At 39.5% G+C, this 20,752-nt stretch overlaps 2 protein-coding genes and 1 long non-coding RNA gene across 11 annotated transcripts in view; 2 read left to right on the forward strand and 1 right to left on the reverse strand.

The window, feature by feature from the left end:
- Nucleotides 1–4,432, forward strand: part of UBE2K (ubiquitin conjugating enzyme E2 K) — a 34,996-nt gene extending 30,564 nt beyond the window's left edge. Inside the window, exon 7 of the mRNA XM_083630843.1 lies at nt 104–4,432. Within this exon, the coding sequence (XP_083486969.1) occupies nt 104–178 (75 nt within the window). The 3' untranslated portion in view covers nt 179–4,432. The remainder of the gene's footprint in view (nt 1–103) is intronic.
- Nucleotides 4,433–7,653: 3,221 nt separating this feature from the next.
- The window catches only part of PDS5A (PDS5 cohesin associated factor A), a 51,985-nt gene continuing 38,886 nt past the window's right edge, over nt 7,654–20,752 (reverse strand). For 3 of the 9 annotated variants that reach the window (XM_083630083.1, XM_083630082.1, XM_083630084.1), the window contains exons 25-34: nt 20,320–20,524; nt 19,918–20,032; nt 18,817–18,949; nt 17,041–17,160; nt 15,840–15,902; nt 14,966–15,111; nt 13,979–14,084; nt 12,956–13,311; nt 9,535–9,697; nt 7,654–8,780 (exon numbers count right to left, since the gene is read on the reverse strand). In XM_083630083.1, the coding sequence (XP_083486209.1) occupies nt 8,733–8,780; nt 9,535–9,697; nt 12,956–13,311; nt 13,979–14,084; nt 14,966–15,111; nt 15,840–15,902; nt 17,041–17,160; nt 18,817–18,949; nt 19,918–20,032; nt 20,320–20,524 (1,455 nt within the window). In that variant the 3' untranslated portion in view covers nt 7,654–8,732. Of the gene's footprint in view, nt 9,698–12,955; nt 13,312–13,978; nt 14,085–14,965; nt 15,112–15,839; nt 15,903–17,040; nt 17,161–18,816; nt 18,950–19,917; nt 20,033–20,319; nt 20,525–20,752 lie in introns of all 9 variants that reach the window. The other 6 variants (XM_083630086.1, XM_083630085.1, XM_083630087.1 and 3 more) reach the window with 2 other exon arrangements.
- On the forward strand, nt 15,110–17,165 carry LOC310770339. Its single transcript, XR_014552087.1, has 3 exons — nt 15,110–15,325; nt 15,421–15,652; nt 15,757–17,165. It is a non-coding gene; the product is annotated as an uncharacterized lncRNA (long non-coding RNA).

The following is a 20,752-nucleotide window of genomic DNA, read 5'->3' on the forward strand; positions in this document are numbered from 1 at the left end:
AACTGACGAGTAAAGTTTCCTTCAGGCTCATGCTGCAATTGGTTTTATATAAAGAACAGGTGCACACACTGACTTGAGTCCTTTTTTCTTTTTGTCTTTGCAGAATGCAGTAATAGTGGCCTTGTCATCAAAATCATGGGATGTAGAGACAGCAACAGAACTACTTCTGAGTAACTGAGCCATGTGCAGAGAACTGCTTCTGTAGCCCAGCTTGCCCTTTCTTGAGGAGCCTCACCATCTCTTATTTTTAGGTTTCTATATAGATTCTCTTTCAAAACTGGCATTCTTGCCTGATGCTATCTAGGCATTATTGGAGACTGAAAAAAAGAAAAAAAAACCTGCTCTGTAAATAAAGCTAATTAAACGTCTGTGTAAATTTAAAAAAAGGGGGAAATACTTTAATTTTTTCTTACTAAATATTGTAAATTCCTTGAGCTTGGCTAAAACAATGGGGGACAACATGCCTACTTTAGTCTTAGCAGTGTGACCCAAGACTAGAAGGAATTTGCACCAGGATTTTGACTTTTAAGAATTTATTCAGAACACATCTGATTGTGTCCATAATCATCAGTCATTGATGTCACTCATCCCAGCTACCTTACCTATGTTTTTTTAACATGGATCCTACGTGCCTGTGGACCTTATATTTGCATGCTTGTACTTTACATAGACACTTTTAAAGAAAAAAAAAGTAGGGTAAACTGAACAGAGCACTGTTTGAAGTACTTGAGTATTCATTCTTGTAACTTTTTCCTAAGACTTTCCAAATGTGCTCATAGATCAAAATGACAGCCTACTCGGAAATGTTTTCACCTCTTAAGGAGTAGCAATCCTCCATTTCTTCTTTACCTCCCCTTCCCCCTCCCAACTGCACATGCAACTAAAATAACACACTAGAACTTCCAGAATTTGTGGGTATGTGCCATTTAAAGTAGCCTAGTTTCCCACTTCCAAGTGGTCTATTTTGAATAACCAGTAAAAGTGTTTCAACCATTGTAATTTCTACACAATTGTATAAAAGGTTTGGTATATCTGGACATAGCACAAGCAAGTGGAGCTGCTCTTTTGTTTCTTATGCAGAAATCAAACCTCTTTCAATAAATTCTGGATAGAATGAATTTGCCGAGAAGAATTGGTTCTCTGTTAACACTGAGAATGCCACCTCTTTTCTCTAGTATTTGCTGTGATGCAATCAGTTTGGGGGCAAAAGCTTCCTAGTTTTTACTTTGAACATTGTTTTAGGTAGGGGTTGCTTGTAAACCTCTAAAAGTTCCTCTTGTGCACATTTCCCCCAGTTGACACTTGAAAGTCTTGGATTGTTGTTTTTTTTACTGTAAATATATTGAATGCGAGTAGAAGTACCTGCTAAAACAAATGTACATACAGTCATACTTTATATTCATTCAGAGAGATCTAAAATCTCCAAATCATTAGTTTTTATACCTTTGTTGCAAGTTGTAATATCATTGCAGAACTGCATCAGGAATTGCTTTTGAGCAAAATGCAGAGATGCCGGGTCAACGTAGAATTCTGCAAGGTTATTTTCCCATTCCTGCCCCCAACTCTTCTGTATTGTAGATAGGAAAGTTTAAATCGGTCCATTTTTTAATTGAAGAAGCTGCATCACCACTTTTGCTAATCGGCCATGTTGCATAACTGTTAAGCATCTAATGTGAAGTAGAGAAATGGAAGAGATGAGAACCTAACTAATGCAGAATTATTTTCTGCAGTACATATGTCTTAAGCTGCCTATAGATTCAAGTTACTAGGACACAGAAAAATAAATTGTAGTTTGTATCTGTGCAATGCAGAACACTGTTGATCTCTTCACATCCTATTTATGCATTCAGTGATTGTATGGTTTTTCTTGCAGTCCTGTAAATCACTTTCAGATGCCAAAGGAAATGTGATTTTTGTTTTTTCCTTGATATATATTTATTTTTTTTAACAAGTTGCTGCTGCTCAACAAAGTTTTTGTTAAATAGTAGCCAGGACCAGCAGAACCCTGGCAATCTGCCATTTGTGTTTGTAATATTTTTTTTTTAATGGTCTATATTTTGACGAGTTCATCTACAGCTTTGTTTTACCCTGGTGGTAATTGTGTAAAAATGGCTGATAGATTACATTTTCCTTTGTTCTTTGCAAATTATTAAAGGAAAGATCGTGGAAGTGGTTAGATGGAATGAAATGTCTTCTGCTTTTCCATCTAGATCATATTAATCGTTCTAAGCAAGCTTTCTGTGATTGTGTTAAATGAGTAGAAAAAGTTTGAACACAGGAGAAAAAGCTTACGCTAAACATAATAGCTAGGACTCTTCCCCTTGGCTACATGAAACTCTTGGTATTGGTGGAAGGATTCATATAGGTGCTAGGTTTTCCCTTCATGGTTTTAGTGTAATGACAGTCTTTTTGTCACTGCACCCAAGAGAGGAAGTTTTCTCAAGAATTGAGCAAGAATCCTTAACTTACGTTGATGCCAGCTGGGACTCAGTTTCTAAAGGTATGTGTGCACAGCTTGGTAGGCCATTGAGCTGAGTAAATGCAAACTGCTACCCAGCTCAATCTTAATTTGCTGATCTTTAATTATTCAGCGTATCATTTTTCACTTCTCATTACTCTAAAAATAATAGTCAGGCAACCTTGCAGTTATTGTGAGCTGTGGCAGTTATGGTGGAAGAATTGCTGCACAGTTCACCTACGCCACACAATGGATGCTGATCATGCAATAATCTGTTTCTGGGAACTTTTAAGCAACCCGTAGATTTTTAACAAATCCAGAGGGTTGGAACTGGTTTATCTCTGTTGAGTACTGAGATTATAACCATTGACTGCTCTTCCTATGGAGGCAAGAGGGAAGAGATGCCCTTCCCATTGCCAGGGGTCTCAACAAATCATTGTAAGTGCCAAAAACACTCCACACAACTAATTGGGTTTTTAAAAAGCCAAGTCCATGCTTTCGTTCCTATACTGAACTGCCATTAAAAAGTGACAAAGTACAAAACAATTTGTACTCCTGGTGACATGGCTGTAAAAAAAGGCAGTTAAGCAGCATTTTACCTCAAGCATTGATTTTGGAACATTTTGACCAGTCAGGTACTTCTATAAATGTAATTAAATGATATTTTATGATATCTTTGGAGAGGAATATCCGAGGTCCAAGCCTCAGCAATCTGTCTAAAAGGAGCAACTCTGGTTGAAAGCAACTTTGTCTTCAAATAAACCAAATGGTTGCAAAGTGAGTAAACTATGCAAACTCAAACTTGTTCAATAGAAGAGTTAGACATTGTGGAATGTGCACCTTGCCTTCCCTGTCGTTTGCTTTCTTATATTTTACAACTTAATGATGGCAATGACACTGGGCTTTTATTTTTTAAACGTTTTGGTGGCTTTTGCAGTCATTGTTCGGACCGTGCTCCCGTCACGGACATTTTGATAGGCTCATAAATGGTTACCACTGTCAGATTTTGAGTTTTATTGGGTAACCAAATGCACGATGGCTGTCGATTGCCATAATCTACCGGAGTTTTTCTGAGTGGGTTTTTCTGGGAAGCTTAGCACAGTTAACTGCAAAAATCATGGTCGAAGGGAGAAAGTCTCAATCAAAGACTTTCCTAAACAAGGCTTAGTTGCATGAATATAAGCATAGGAAAAACATTCATTACAGTTGCAGAAGTAGCAGCCATCGTGATTAGAGCTGCAGTATTCACTCTGCTTTGACATGCAAGCACAGCTACATCCTTGTTAGACTAATGCTTCCAAAGTGATTTGGGGTTTTTCAATACTTAACCCAACCTTCAGGTTTTTGGGTTTTTTAAGTGCCATACTTAACCAGCCTACTCTTCTACTTGGAGCTATTAAATGCCCCTACCTGCTTATTTTTTTGTTTTACTGTAATAAACTCGTGACTCCATTCCCTAAAGGATGAAAGCTTGCAAGCTGTGTATTGTATGACAGTGCTGCTTTCTGGTTAGTCCCTCTGCGATGGGAAGAATCTACTAGTTTGAAATAACCATTCAGAATCATGCCAACAAAACCCAACAGTACTATAGGAGCCCATTAATAAAATTTGCATTGTGGTGCTTTACATTGATTTTTAGAGAGGGCCTCCCCTTTCAGAAAAGCGGTACTGTCAAAGATCCTTGCTGAGCTGTTGCCGTTTTCCATTTCAATTTATGTTGTGGGGGTGGGAGGTTTTTTTGGTTTGGTTTTTCTTCCCAACCAAGATGACAAAGGCTATTTGTAGGAAGCTTTCAACTGGACATTTCATTGTGAGTGAGCGGGCTGCAATGCAACGTTGGTGTTTGCGTCTCTTGAGAATAAAAGCCACGCAACACTTTTGTATGCCATTTTTCTAAAAAAAATAATAAATACACTTTAAAAATGTTGATTTCCACTGCAAATGCTTAACAATAAATGCATGTTTCCCTGAAAATGCTTTCCATTTTACTTTGTGGTAATAAATCTCTCCAGAACAGGAGATGATGCACCACTATTTAAGTGTGATATAATGGTCTCATTACGTTACAAGAGTGATGACCCATAGACCAGCAAGTTGGATTTTATGGAGCAGACATAGGTATGCGTGCAAATCAACAAGTTGTGTTTATGCTTTGTTAAAATCTTTTTTAAATGAACGGGTGGCTGAGGCGTTGCTACTTGAGTGCTCCTTGCAGCATTAGTAAACTCCTTTGTTCTCGCTACTTGTTGCCTTTGTGGCCAAAAACCTAGGAATTTTCTTACTGGGAATCTGCTCAGGGGAAGGCATATTGGATCTTGTGAGATTACTTCTCCTACCAGCCTAACTTGCATTTTTCTGCTGCAGAGGAGGCATTCTTCTCACCAGTCCAAACAGCTAAGAGCAGGAACTTCCTCTCAAAAAAAGATACGGAACCTTCCATATTGTGGCCAGTATGCTGGATTATTTCCTAATCCACAATAATCCTTAATATCCTGGCAGCCCTAAACTATCCCTTTTCCATGTGCCTATTGCTGAGGCAGATGTGCCGAAACACTTGGGGGTGGGGGACAGAATATTCTCCTTAATCTTTAGGTTTATGTTAAAGTTGCTGTTGTAAATAAAAGGGGCATGCTGGATCCTTTGGGGCACTGAGGAACAATACTAGGTTGGCTTCTTGGGAGCAACTGAATCACAACTGATTGAACATTCTGATAGTTTTGCCAAGAGGCCGCATCGGCTGAGGCAAAAAAGTTAAGTCTAGGATGCACAGAACTCTATGGTCGCTCACATGGCTGCCTGCAGGTATCTTTTTCAAATATATCTCTCGCTCTTCCTCCCAAAGCAGCCCAGGGTAGCAAAAAGCCCCATCACGTACTGATGAGCTGTGCCTTCCTTGAGTTACTTGGCACAAAGTTCAAAATGCAACAGCAGCACACGCATACAGCCACCTTATCTCTAGGTCTTCCCCCAAGGAAACAGCCTGAAACTTTGGAAGGAGAAATGGACGGTTTTCTCCCACATCTCACTCATCTGTGAGTACGATAGCAGCAGAAGAAGAATGGAAGCACCAACAGCTATGCCGTGTGGAAAATCAATGTAACTTTCGCTGTAAGAGAGGAGACCAAGCATAAAGCACCATCTCTTCAATTACAATGGGTCTGGGTTAGAGGATCACGCTCCAAGCTTATAGATCCTCCTTGCAGACACAGCTGTGTGTCGTCCCCGGCGCGTTTTCAGAATGAACTTTCCGAAAGAAATAATGCTCATAGTCAAGTCCTGGTAGAACACTCAGTACAGTGGTACCTCGGGTTAAGAACTTAATTCGTTCTGGAGGTCCGTTCTTAACCTGAAACTGTTCTTGACCTGAAGCACCACTTTAGCTAATGGGGCCTCCTGCTGCTGCCGTGCTGCCGCAGCACGGTTTCTGTTCTCATCCTGAAGCAAAGTTCTTAACCCGAGGTACTATTTCTGGGTTAGCGGAGTCTGTAACCTGAAGCGTCTGTACCCCGAGGTACCACTGTACATGTGAAAAGGTTCCAGAGGTCTTGGTGAACCACTAGCTTAACGTGAGTCAACAGAGTGATGCAACAACAAAAAAAGCTAATGCTATTCTAGGCTGCATCAACAGAAGTTGATAAGGGAAGAGATGGTCTTGCTCTTTTCTACCCTGGTCAGATCCCACCTGGAGTCCTGAGTCCAACCCCTGCAATGCATGACTCAACTAAAGCATCCATGACAGTTGGCCATCCACACAAAACCCTCAAGCTGTTTTTCAAGGCAGACTCAGACCCTTGCTGGAAGTGTCCTTAGGTCTCTCCTGTACATAGGGAAATCGCCATGGAGCACACCTGGTGGTGGTCCATGACATCTGGAAGAAAGTAAAATTGGTTAATCAAATGGTGGTAGACTTAGATCTACACACACTGGACTGGTAGCATCCTGACAGATTAAGAAACACTATAGTATATTTAGGTAGCTCTGAAGTTCTTTCCTCTGCATCTGCACTGGGGTATTAAGATAGCTCAGATCAGGTTTGCCAAACCTGCTGCCCTCCAATGTTTTGGACTATAACTCCCATAATTCCTAACCATTGGCTAGCAGGGGTTGATGGGAGTTACACCCTAAAACTTCTGGAGGGCGTGGGATTACAGAAGGCAAGTTAGGATTGATCACCCATGCTAAGCTCTTAAAATTTAATATAGAACACTAATATTTCAGTGACCTCTAGCATCTCCTAGATGTAATCCATCATTTTAAAAAGCCCACCTGATGATGGTACAAACCCCTTCAAGTACAGTGGTACCTTGGGTTAAGTACTTAATTCGTTCCGGAGGTCTGTTCTTAACCTGAAACTGTTCTTAACCTGAAGCATCACTTTAGCTAATGGGGCCTCCTGCTGCTGCCACGCCACTGGAGCACAATTTCTGTTCTCATCCTGAAGCAAAGTTCTTAACCCGAGGTACTATTTCTCAGTTAGCGGAGTCTGTAACCTGAAGCGTATGTGACCCAAGGTACCACTGTACAGTACATGTCTTGCAAGAACACATTCACTAATGACTATCTTCATAGCCTCTGTCCCAAATTAAACACTGGCGTAGAGATACTTATATTAAAAGGTGACAAAATGCAAAATTCAGAGTTTCAAGAAATTGTATTCTAAAACCTTACAGTACAGGCCGATTTTGACTGAGCAGATCAAAAACCAACAATTCCCCTCAAACAGACTTGGGAAATCTTCTTGGCTACATACCTTAGTAAATGTATTTTGCATTATACCATCTGCAGCTTCTCTTGTCTCCCTGATATTTTAGGTTTCTTAGAGGTGTTGTGTGCAATACTGGAATGCTCTTTGCTTTCTGAACACTCCAGAATACACAAGACATCTTGCTGTGAAAACTATGACCAGAGGTTCTGTTCACAATGCAAAATCTTTCTATTTCTTATGGAGTGATGCTTGATTAGCTGTTTGTTGCCTATTTTGTTCTTTTAATCTATGAAATCCAGGGCATAAGTATTTTACACTACTATCTGGTCCACTGGAGAACACACACTTTCCCAAAGTGTCAAAATCTTATGTGTTGACATCAGTGCTTAGGCAGCAGGAAATTTATTGGTCCTACACAGATACAGAGATGCCATGCAGAACTGAGGCAAAGTAGAAATTAGACTTTTCTGGGGAGAAAAATGATACCATATGACACCTAGAAGCATTTATTTTATGCAACAAACTTAAATATGATCATGTGTACATTAAAAGTGTACACTGTATGCTGAACAATGCCAGGGAAAAAATCAATATTGATGCAAGTCTTCTAAAATTAAACATTAAAAAATGAGCTTGGACAGGAAGACAAAAACGTAAAACAGACTTACTTTCAATCAGCACAATGCTTAAAATTGAGAGCAATCCTAAACATTTCCAACGTTCCTTACAAAGCTGCCAAAAGTCCAACTATTTTTAAAAATTGATATTTTACATCAATAATAAAAATCTGGTGACAAACATTATAAAATCAAATGCTGGGCTGCCTTTACTCCATTAAATTTAGAATATTCCAACAGAACCACAGGAGTAAACCCACTTAAAAGTGATGTTTTTATAAAACAACCAACAATATGTACATTTATTGCAAATTATATTAAACTAAAATGGAGAGGGAAATTAAAAAAAGATGAAATGTCTACTTGCAAATCAATCAAGTGATTAGTCTCCCACTCAGATAAAAAGTCAGAAAGCAACATGTATAAAAATTGTCACTATGTGACTTTTCATAGCAGGAACCAAAATCTGTACATCTTATTTAGCCGGAAAGAATTATACATAGGAGTCTCCAAAAGGAAAGCAGATGAGAATTCAGGTATTTTCCTTGTGTCTTGGATTAAAATTCTTTCAGTAAGCTTCTATTTTTTCTTGCAAAAAGGGTGGGCAATACCTGATTCTAGGTCTGAATTTTTTAAAGGATCTCATTCTGACTTTCTTTTAAAAAATGCAGCATGAAAATTTATGGAGTAAAACACTTTTAACTCCAGATATGCAGAAACTGGAATCAAGTGTTAAGCAATTTGCTTAATTATTGACTTTTCATAAAAAAAGTCTCTGGGAAAATAAGTACAGATGCTTTTAGCCTCTCTCAAGAGTTTCAGCAGAACAATGTCATCTGAAAGGGAAGCAGATTTTCCTTCTGTTTTCAGAGCTGAAAGCGGTGTGATCTGAGTATTTTCAGTTCCTTATACAGGAAATTTCTTGGTTTTTGCAGAAGCTTGGAGCATGCCTTCATTTGGCCCTCCTTTTCCTCCCCTTGCAAGGAAGTTTTCTTTTTACCTTGAAGAGAAGAAGAAGAAAGTTTAGAAAATGAAACTTACTGGGAAAACGCTCAAGAGCGAAGTGAACTTTCCCCTCTGAAGTGCACCTTTGATTTCTTTTTTTAAAATCAATTCTTAAATTCCTTAATTATTATTTTTTATTAAATTTATATCCCGTTTTTGTTCCATCTTGGAACCCAACACACATGGGTACATGGCATACAGTCATCTAGCCTATGCACACTTACCTGGAAGGAAGCACCACTGGACCCATTACCTGAATATTTATGTCTAGGGATTGCACTGTCAATTGTGTTTGTATTCACATCATCTTTGATGTAGGTGATAAAGGTCTGGTCGAAATTCCACTGACGACAATAATTTGCATTTATAGGAGGCTGATAATCTTTTTATGAATTGATTTGGGGGGGGGGAGAGACATTACTTTAAATTTACATTATTTAAGTAAATTTCCACTGCAATAATGTAAAGAGCATCATAAAGATGCTGTAGCATTTGTCTAGAAAAGCTCAGCAATTGAAACTCTTGTCGAAGGAAGGAAGGTGGGAAGAATGACAGAAATATAGCAGTTTCACGTGTTCCCAGTTTATTGACTTTCATTACCTAACTTCCACTAAATTTTTAACATGCAGAAGTACTGTGTGATCTTCTACATCCATGTCAGCGACATTTCTACAAGGACTGACCAGCACCACCTCCTCCCGGCACCCATAATTATACGAACATAGCCCTGTATAATCTCCCTGCTGCACCTTCAGGAAGCCACTCTCTGTTAGTTCTGTCTCCTCAGTGTCTTCCTGGCTGCCTGTATCCTCAGTGTCACAAAGCTTAAAAAGATCCATTTCACTTGGAGAATATCCAGGACTTGATTCTATCTCGAACACTGACTCTCCATCACTTCCCAGCACCTTGCTTCTGAAAAACGTTAGAATGGGAATATCATTTGGGAGTAAAAGCCTAGCTAAATCAAACTAGGAGTTGCACTTCTGTCCTTTGAGCTGAGATAAAATGAGCTCTGCTTTTTAGAGCTTAAGTCAATTTTTGTTAGCATGAGATTTCTCTTAACCTTCTTTGAAAGGGCAAGCAGTCTACATAAGGAATAACAATGGACTTTACAGATGTGTATGAATGGTTTCTATATTGCTTTAGACAATTATCAGCTATATTGGAACAATATATACTATTAAATACAGGCAACACCTGATTTGCACGGGGGTTAAATTCCTGGCCCCCGAGCATGGGTTACTCCCCCTTTTCTGGCCACTGCTGGGTTGTGGCGATGCACATGTACACGATCATGCATGCATTGAGCAAGCGTAAAATGGTTGTTGCCTGTATACTTCAGTTGGTTTTAACTACGCCAGAGATACAGATTCCCCCCCACCAGTATATACATCTAAAAGGATGTCTAATCAAATTCCTTACATAAAAGAATTATCTCCTCTGTTTTCGCTAAGATCTCAAAGAGCTAATTTAGGCATGTCCAAGGACAGGACTTCCCAATTTGTGACCCAACAAGCTCAAGACAGTCTAGTAGTCATGTACAACATTGATTGGCCACACGTTGGTGGTGGGATCACAAGTTGGGCAGGCCTACCCAAGAGCCTGCATATATTTCGTACAATTTTTGAGCACCAGATCCGTATGCCATCTCACTGGTTGCTTCTGAAACTCTTCCTAGTCTAAGAAATAGGCTGTGCAGCCAGCCATTATTTGTGGCCACCAACCGTGACCATGTCCCTTCCTGGGAATCTTCTAACATATGTAGAAGATGGGAGTGGGGAGAAGGTAGGATCAGGACTTGATACTACGTCCAGAGAGACAACTGCGAGAGATTCAGGCTGCTCCTGACTATGTGAGGAAGCTGGTCCCTCTCATTGGGTTGAGAGGATTACCAAAGGAGGGGGTCAGGCTGTGCCTTGGCCAAAGGCCTGGTGGAACAGCTCTGTCTTGCAGGCCCTGCGGAAAGATGTCAAGTCCTGCAGGGCCCTAGTCTCTTGTACAGAGCATTCCAACAGATCGGAGCCACAGCCAAAAAAGCCCTGGCTCTGGTTGAGGCCAGCCTAGCCTCTCTGTGGCCCGGGAACTCCAAGATGTTTTTGTTTGAAGACCGTAAGGTCCTCCATGGGACATACCAGGAGAGGCGGTCCCGTAGGTACGAGGGTCCTACTTTAAAGGTTAAAACCTAACACAAATCCTAGCCATACCACTTCTAGAAGTCCCAATCCTACCCTACTGTGCTGCCATTATCCCACAGCAACATGCACACACAGAGGGTAACAGGGAGGAGGTGAATAGACAAAATCGAGAGCAGCCAGGTTGCTCAGGTGCTCTGGAAGAGCTGCTGGCTTCTGAATCTGATTTTCGAGACTGGGTCCAGGTTGCAGTAGCTACTCCTCACTGCACACTTGAGGAACCGCAGGCAGAAAATAGATGAGCCAAAGTACCAAAACACTCTGGAGGAAGACACAATTTCTTTCTCATGCTCAAAGAGACATCTCTTCCTCAAAGTTCTTTACCCTTGAGATGGGTGGTATTATCCCTAGTTAGGGGATTTCTGAAACCATTTACACTGGCTTTCCCCACTGATTCTGATGTGAACCAAGCCACACGCAAAAGACTAACTCACGCTCCAACTATGAACAACTTTCTCCCATCATGCACTTCTACTGCTTACTCTGACATGTCTGTGCCTTGCCTTGTGCAAAGTAAACAACAGCCAAGATGCATAATACATAAGAAGAAAAACCTACCACAGCCAATTTTGCTGTTTACACATGGATGGGGATGTCAAGGATTTTTTTTTACCTGCCTCCCAACTTGCGTTGAAGAAAGCCATCAAGTTGCATAACGGCAGGTGAGTACATAGGGGACTAGAGTGCACCTTTAGGGTGCCAGTTGCCCATTCTTTTTTAAAAAATGTGTTTTTTATTTTTCTTATAAAGCATACAGGATAAAAATAACGATACCTAACATTAGGGAAAACAAACCAGCTGATTCCACCAATAAGGGAAATAATAGTTCGTCTGTAGTAATATTACAGAATGTCTCTGTTTGATTTGTACTATTCAGCCCAGAGTTCCTGACCACAGTTGGCCATGTGTATCCGGAGGACTAGTTGCAAACAAGCAATACCATGTTTCATGAAATCTATCCACCTCAGTGTTTTTCCTAAATATGAACAATCTAAGGGTTTTTCCATTAGTGCCCACTTTCAAATTTCTTGATCCCAGCAGGAGTTGCCTATTCTTAACAAGAAGGGACAGGAGCAGCTCGTATGTTTGACTGTCTGGATCGGGGGTCAGCAAACTTTTTCAGCAGGGGGCCAGTCCACTATCCCTCAGACCTTGTGGGGGGCCGGACTATATATATATATATATTTTTGGGGGGGCAGGAAATGAACAAATTCCTATGCCCCACAAATAACCCAGAGGTGCATTTTAAATAAAAGCACCCATTCCTACTCATATAAAAACACCAGGCAGGCCCCACAAATAACCCAGAGATGCATTTTAAATAAAAGGACACATTCTACTCATGTAAAAACACACTGATTCCCGGACCGTCCGCGGGCTGGATTTAGAAGGTGATTGGGCTGGATCCGGCCCCCGGGCCTTAGTTTGCCTACCCATGGTCTGGATTTTGGCAAGATCAGATCTCCAAGAGCTGGCCACTCTGCTGACTTATCAGCAGCCACTGCTGCTCTGAATATTCCATGTCAGCTGGCTTTTTAAAATGGAGAGACTTCTGGTAATTGGTCTTCCACACTCCTTGACCCTGATGTTCATCTGCATTTGCATGGGGGGGGGGGGAATCTTTTAAGCGATGTCTTTTTATACATGCACACATATCTCTGTGTTAAAGAAAACCTGTGTTATGCAAATGAACTAGCTGCATTTTTTTGAAAACATGTATTGTTCAGCAATTGGATTTTGTGTGTGGTGGGGAAGGACTAGGATGGCAAAAGGGTAAGTAAATAGGAATTAAAGGGCACAATAAACAAGAGACATGTGACGAGGGAGGAAAGAGTGCAGGGAGCAGTTTGCAAAAAAATGCAAAAGAAGTTCCGTGGAGATGGCTAGGATTTACTGCGATGTCACTTGGCATTTCTGACAAATTATAGCCAATTCAGGACAACTTCCCAGAGAAAGAAAGCAGTGTATTTGTGTTTACCTTTGTAGATCAATCTGTCTCTGTGCTGGTACTGCTTTTTTCGGTGCATCTTGCTGTTTTGGTGCTTTGGCATTGCTTGCCTCTAAACTCCCTGGACCTTCCTGGCTGGGTGCTGCCCTTTTCCGCCCCCTACCAGATGGTTTACTCGTTTCAGCATTTTTTGCCATGGTGCCCTGAGATTCAGACTTGGGGGGACGCCCTCTCCTAGGTTTGGGAGGGGCAGGCTGGCCCGATTCATCTGTTTTTTTTTCTTCTGACTTTTGATGAATATTTTCTGCTCCGGCGGCTGTTGCAGTTCTTTTCTTTCCACGCTCAGTGCTAACATTTCCTTGCGTTGCCTGATCAGAGTTTATCTCCTAGAGGGGGGAAATAAGGCTTAGTTTGTTGTCAGCTGAATCCCTGACAGTCAGGTGGCAGTTATATCTATTTCAAAACCTTGCAAGCATTTTAGAAAGTAGTTTCCAAGGGCAGCTACAGCAATAACCTTTCAAGTACCACAAAATAATCGGTCCAAGGGGACATACTGTTGCAATGGGGAATTCTCATTCCCAAAAATATAAAGAAGCATTTGGGAAACTCGTTATAGAAATACAACAAGCTTTGAAGTATTTCTCAATGTCGTGTCTACTGGCTTAGGTTTTCTACTTAAATTAAAATCCAACTTAAAACATTATGGGCATGAAAGAAACTATCAGATGACAGCATGACAAGTCCTTGCATAATATTATTTAATGTGCTTTAAAAGTTCTCTCTGTACCATACTCGAGCAGCTCAACTGGAGCCAAAACATAGTACAACAACATTAAAGCAGGATATTTGAATAAATAAGGAAAATCTTGCTATCAACTGCTAAGATGACTTCTTCCGACTTGTTGGGAAACTGTTGACGTTATCAATCTGGGGTGTTGTTTTCATGGAATCGCAAATAAAATGCAACAGTTATATTAAAATGTTAGTCACCAATTCCTGGATACAATTTTTAGTTGGATTACCTAGAAGTGCTTAAAAAAAATTCAACCATACCTTGTTCTTTACAGGTTCTATTTTTGCTGGGGTGACAGAAATAATTCTCACTGGATTTTCATCATTTTCACTGACACCAGTTTCTGATATGTCTGAGCTCTGCTCTCTGTTGGAAGAATTTTAAAAATCAATGTAAATTTGGTTTTCTGTTAAATTATGGAAGGGAAAAAAATCTATTTCCCTTCTTCAAGCCTAACTGGTAAAAGAACTGATCAAGAAGGTAAAAGAACTGATCAAGATTTCTTGTAAACTGGTTAATGCTAATGCAAAGGTTTTAATATGCCCCTGCCTCTGTGCTGGATTGTGATCCTGCATTAACTTTTTAAATTCATTATCTTCTTAACTACAGCAACCCCCAGGGTTGAAAGTGGAAGATGTTATTTAAAAAAATATGCATTTAAAATAAATTCTACCCTGAAATACTTCATTTCAATGGTAATCCTAATATTTCTAAATCCACGTGAACATAGATATGCACTCAATCTATTCTGTTGTTTGAGATTCAGTTTTTATACCTTAATAACTGCTGATATATACTATTATTGTACTGTGTATTTTGGGTCTATGGACCACAATAAAGCTGTGTGTGAGAGTAAAAGAGTTAACAATTTGAGAAAAATGTGCAACTAGCAATGTGAACTAATCCAAACCTCATTAGATATAATACTGCGACTACATAAAACATTCTAACAGGTAATACAATTGAAAGCAGATGGTGAGACCAAATATATAAATGTTCATTTCAAAATTCAAAATGGAGGTGAAGAAGTGATTGGCAGACTTAGTTCATTAAAGGACTTGGAATTCTAAGAATTTGATATTCCTTTATGACACTGAAAAGTTTGCAAACTCTGAATTTTAGAAAAATAAAATACTGAAAAATAGCAATTTTCCACATAATTAAGAAAAGTAAAGTACAATCCTATATTGAGAGAATCCTTTAATATGTTTTTTAAATCTGAATTATATTGCTGAAAAGTATTAGACCTTGATTTGTTTCCTGCAGGAGAGCTCAGTTCAGAGTTTACGCTATTATTGCTTCCAGTTTCTGATCCTGCGCTTCGGATATATGGTCTCCTTCCAGTTGCAGATAAAGGTTTATTTACAGCACCTAATACACCAGTTGGTTTGGGCTAAAATGAACAAGAGCAGGCCTATTTAATAAGTTTGAAATACATGCAAACACACAATTCACAATGTATAATTTTTTTTAAAAAAAATATCTCTACAATATATAAAATGGCCCCTTGCATTTTGGTCTATAAGACATATTAATTGGATATCATTAAACAGCTGCAGCTACACCATGCCTAGTAAAAATTCCTGAACTTTCTCCTACTTATAAATGTGATATAGCTCCAAGGTTATAGTGAAAGGCTTCATTTCCCCCACAACCTCAAGTTCACCACATGCCTAAATTATTGAGGTACAAATTGTCTCAGCATTGTTTCTCCTTACACCCTTTACATAAAAATAAAAGTTCTTGTTTTATCTTAGTGAAGCTGACCCACAACCAACAAATTAGCTCTGAAATCAAAGGGGCTAATACGCTTTAGGTGAACCTGTAAGTAATTTAACAGTGTTGTCCTCTGCACTCTGAAAAAGTCCTACAGAATTCAATGGGATTTAGACTCAAATAAATACAGCCTAAATGGGTTGCACTGAGTTAGTCATGTATATAGAATCATAGAGTTGGAAGAGACCACAAGGGCCATCGAGTCCAACCCCCTGCCAAGCAGGAAACACCATCAGAGCACTCCTGACATATGGTTGTCAAGCCTCTGCTTAATTTTATCATTTCTCAGAAATTGAAAGGGTTCATCATTTATACGTGTCAAATAAAAAAAAGTAGAAACAACACCTTTCCGGTTAAGAGAAGAACTCTCATCTCTTCCGAAATATAATTCCTTTCATTGCAAAAATCCTTTGGGGGGGAAGAGAAAAAGAGAAGTTATTTAGTATTTTCAGGATAGATTATGTAATTTGACAGGGAGCAGAGATTCTGAAATGCTTTCCAGTTTTCAAGAACGAGTGCTTCTAAACCAGAGGGGAGGAACGTTTGGTCCTCCAAATGATGCTGACGACAATTCCAATCATCCTGGCCACTGACCATGTTGGCTGGGGCTGATGGACATTGGAGTCCTAACATCTGGTGGACCAAATGTTCCCTACCCTTATTCAAAATAGCTCCTCCCCCAAGTAAACTTTGTTCATAAAACAGGACCGCAACCCAAGAAGTGTGAGACTTGTTTTATGAGCCCAGGGTCCTGGTGGGGTTACACAGTGAATTGCATTTCAAGCAGAGGAGCATTTAGAGGCCCTTTCAACGGGGGGGGGGGGGGGGGGGGGAGGGACCTGTCTTGTCCAGCAGGGTTTTGTTTTGTCATTTAAGTTAAAACTGGAATCTTGGAAAGAAAATGTTTTGTATTGTTGTTCTATGGAACATTTTGGGGAGATATTCAATGGTCATACTCAGAGCAGACTCACTAAAATAAATGGATTCAATGGGTCTATCCAAGGATGATTAAAATTGGATAACACCTTAATACAGTACGTATTGGTTTCAATTGCTGCTAGCCACCCTGAGGTGCATGTATTCACTATAATAACAGGATCTAAACTCCTCTATAAAAGCTCAATCAGAAAACTAGGCAGTCCGCTCAATGTTCAACAGTGGCTCACTAATCCAAGGTCCTAAAGCATATTTAAGAAATATGCACTAAGCTAAACAGAGTAAACTTTTGTCCCGTTGTGAGAGTGCTTTTGACAGTACTACTGATTTTGCATATTATAGACACCTGTATATTTAATTCCTTTAGCTTGTCACTTTCACTATATTCTAGTAATGGCAGATTCAATACTGCTGAATGTCCAAAGAATAGGACCACAAAGAAGTTTTAAGAGCAATTTGGTTTCACGGGAGAGGAACAGAACATGGCAATAGTTAGGTAATTATCTAAATAGGTAATTTAGAAAATACAACCAAGAATGAAGTTCCCATATTCGAAGGTATGCTTAAGTAGAAGAGAACACAAAAAGATTTGTTTGTTGTAGAAAATTACCTTTTCAGGTTGCGTAAAAAATTTGGTTGGCAATACAGGATCCTTTGGAGACTCTGCATTACATAAAGCACTTTTGCTGTTGATTACACACAGGGCCACGTCACATACAGTATAGAGTTTCTGTGGGGGGGGGGGATTGTAAAAGGACTTTAGAAATCACTTTACAACGTAAAACAAATGTAACTATAGCATATAGAAATCAGTATGCCAATTACATTACAGACTTATTTTATGCTTTTTTTAAAAAAAATGGGATTCCCCATAGACATATTATCTCCCAGTGCAAATCCTGCCTAATTTTCTACACTATACTTTTGAACAAAATGAAGCAAGCTTTTTCTAAATTTTACAAACAAACAGGACTAAGGTTTAAGTAGCTTGCTGTAACAGCTAGTCCTACTCAGAGCAGAGCTACTGAAATGGAAGAATACGATGAAGAGGTTAGTTGAATACAATTCCTAGCTTCTTATTGTTTCAATAAACTAGTCCCCCCAACACACGGTAAGAGGAGAAGAACTACAGAGACTGAAATGGTGTTTTTTTTAAAAGGTTGTAACATAAATTGATTACAGCTAGTTATATTTGAGAAATGTGATTTCTGTGATCCAATCCACACCTCCTGAACTAATGTGCAGATCGGCACAAAATTATCCTTTGTATTTTGCACTTCTCCAAATTCTGTGACAGCTCTTTGCTCAAAATACCCCTATCAAAATATATTAACAATGAGTATTTCAGGTAATATATGCTTAGAAATGAGTACATAGAGATGAAATGGTATTTTATAAGAAGATATGTAATGAAATATGAATTTTTCGTGTTGATTTTCAGATAAACCTGGAAGTGGGACAGGATGGACTTATGAATAAACATATTCAACATTGATATAGACTGGTTTAGACTTGATCTGTCCATATTTAATTACAGCTAGCAGAATTTGGTGTGATGTGGGGCAAGGATCCATCCAACAGTCCAAATGGTGACTGATACCACCACTCAACCCACATGCTGAAAGAACACTGGAGAGGCTAGCAGGAATCTCAAGCCAAAATGGCATGGAACTGATCTTCTGGGCTGTTCTTGTCATCGGAGCATGAAATACAAAACTCTACAATAAACCACACATATGAGGGAGGTAACACCACTCCCTCACTGGCAGCAAAAGCTTCTTCCTAACTCTGTTAACTGGTGGCTAACCTTTGTCCATAGCAAGTAAGAAAATACTGAAACTTAAGTGGGAAATTCAGAGACTGCAATGTGATGCCCCTAACAAGGCCTCCCTTTATGGCTTATGAGCAGGTTAGAGGGGAAAAGTCACTCCTCTTGTTTGATCGCAGATTCGAACCATAACATTAGCCAATGAAATAGATCAGCAAACTGCTGCCATATGAAGTGGGGGAGGAGAGAACTCTTATTTGTGCCAAGTGCTCAGAAAAGGGCCACAAGTAAGAGGAGATCCAGGGCTTTCCCTTCTGTGGGAATTTTGTGGTGGTTGGCTTTTTTTGCGATCACAAAACAAACATTCAACATGGCAAAGGAAGAAGGGGAGGAGGAATGAAGAAAACAAAACAAGATTTTGCTTGCTTGATGACAACTACATTCTGCCGGATTAACTTTTTCGCTCTGTAAAGATGAGATTGCTAACACAAAATGCTTACAACTAAAATTCTCTCTGGAGAGAAATGAGATTCTGGCTTATTGCTTGCTCTGAAGCATTCTGTTCATCTTGTTCAAAAACTGACTTCAAAACCAATCTCTTTCCACCACATTTCTTACTTCATTGGCTTTTGGCTCATCTGGAGACTGTCCATCCCGCGTAAGTCTGATACTTTCTGTCATCTTTTTCATGAAGGCATGGCTGTTGTTTTCGTTTTTTGTCATTAAGACTTCCAGCATGAACCAAAGGCACCTAATGAAATCGAAACACCCCAATGCTAAGAGTTGCATGTAACACCACTAACAACATTCCCCAGAAAAAAAGCATACTTGAGTCTGAAAACACCTCCCTTCCAGCTCAAAATGCTATGTCCAGGTATCCCACAATACATGATTTTAGCAATACAATGAACTAGAAATTTGACCATCCCTACCCACCCAAATTAGGGCAAAAGGAGGGAATTGCAAGCCACAGGAAGAAGTCCTTAGAAGTTGGGGAGAAGCTGGGAGAAGGAATGCGGGGGAGCGGGGGGGGGGGTTGAAGCTTTGGAAAATATGACCTGGAAGCTTAGTAAGTGGAATCCTCTCAAATTTGCAGAGCCTGGTAATTTGAAAACCAACCTCCCCTGCCCCCAAATTAACAACCATGATTATCCAAAAAGGGTAGCCATCATGGAAACCAGTCTCCATGCAGCAACAACAGTGTGCTCAAGCCTGCTGTCGCATAATTTTTCAGATGCTAAGACTTTCTTCAGAATGCATTGAGGACACATGATGTGGTTCTATCTACTGTGGAAAACAGGCAGGTCTGGTCCAGTAAGCTGCCTGCCTGGCAGACTGCCTTTGAATAATACCTAAACAACATTCTGAGCAACTTAGAGGAGTAGAATATATGAATTTAACAAAATGCACTGTGTGAACAAGAGCCACCAATATGAATGTTTTTTTTGTTTTTTTAAATTCTTTTTATTAAGTTCTTTTTTAAAAAATGAATGTTTTTAAGAGTTCCTGAGGAAATCCTAAATTTGTGTTGTGAACTGCCCTATGATCTTCGAATGAAGAGTGATATATAAATTTAACAAATAGCAACAATTGTGAAGTTTACAGTAAAAAATGGGCATTGTTCTCTTTGTTAGAACTGCGAAATGAAAGTTTGGGGGCTGTATCTATCCAACATCTAAATTAGCATTTTTCAAATATCCAATAGAGAATGACACATACTCTTTGATATCACGAAGCTGATCAACATCTTGAGGTTTTGTAAAATCTGGATCATGGGCCAGCAAGTGAATCATGTATGGTACCACATATTCAGGCAGCAGGGATAGCAGCTTTTCTGGAATAACATAATATAAACATGTTCTAAGCATAATGTAAAGACACATAGCCAACACCAGAGATTTTTCTAATTTTCTATTATGCAAGTAAGCAATATAGCTGTAACACATTTTACAAAAATTTTGTGAAGCTAATTCAATTGTGTGATTATTGGAAGATTTAAGGAATGACCTCTCAGAGCATATATGAACACAACTACTATATTCTTCAACCACAACCAAAAAAACAGAATTTGAAATAAAAATGCCACAAGATACAATTTTACTTGCAAGCAAATTTACTAACCATTGGCCATGGGGTTCTGTTTAATGTACTCTCGTCGTATACTTATATTTTTAAGTAAGCACTGTCTTGCATGCGCTCTCCTTTCTTTTACGGGGTCTTTGGCACACAATGCAAATATTGCCATGTACTCCAATGGGAGCAGTAATTTTACCAGTGCTTTATGCAGCTTCTGAGCAAATATCTGCCTCACCTGGTAACATTCATCCTGCAAGAGAGGAAAAGAACAGGACAAGTGCAACTTAGCAACTAAGCAAACCATATGGGTGTCAACAGAAACAATTCTGTAAAACAGTAAAATACGCTTGCAGTATCTGCAAAGTTTAAGGCAGAGCTTTCCAAACTTTTCACGTTGGTGACACACTTTTTAGACATGCCTCATTTCACAACACAGTAATTCAGTTTTACTAGCAAACTGGAGGTTAAACTAACCCCT

This window comes from Podarcis filfolensis (assembly GCF_964270895.1).
Source record: "Podarcis filfolensis genome assembly, chromosome: 9".
Taxonomy (NCBI): Eukaryota; Metazoa; Chordata; class Lepidosauria; order Squamata; family Lacertidae; genus Podarcis; species Podarcis filfolensis.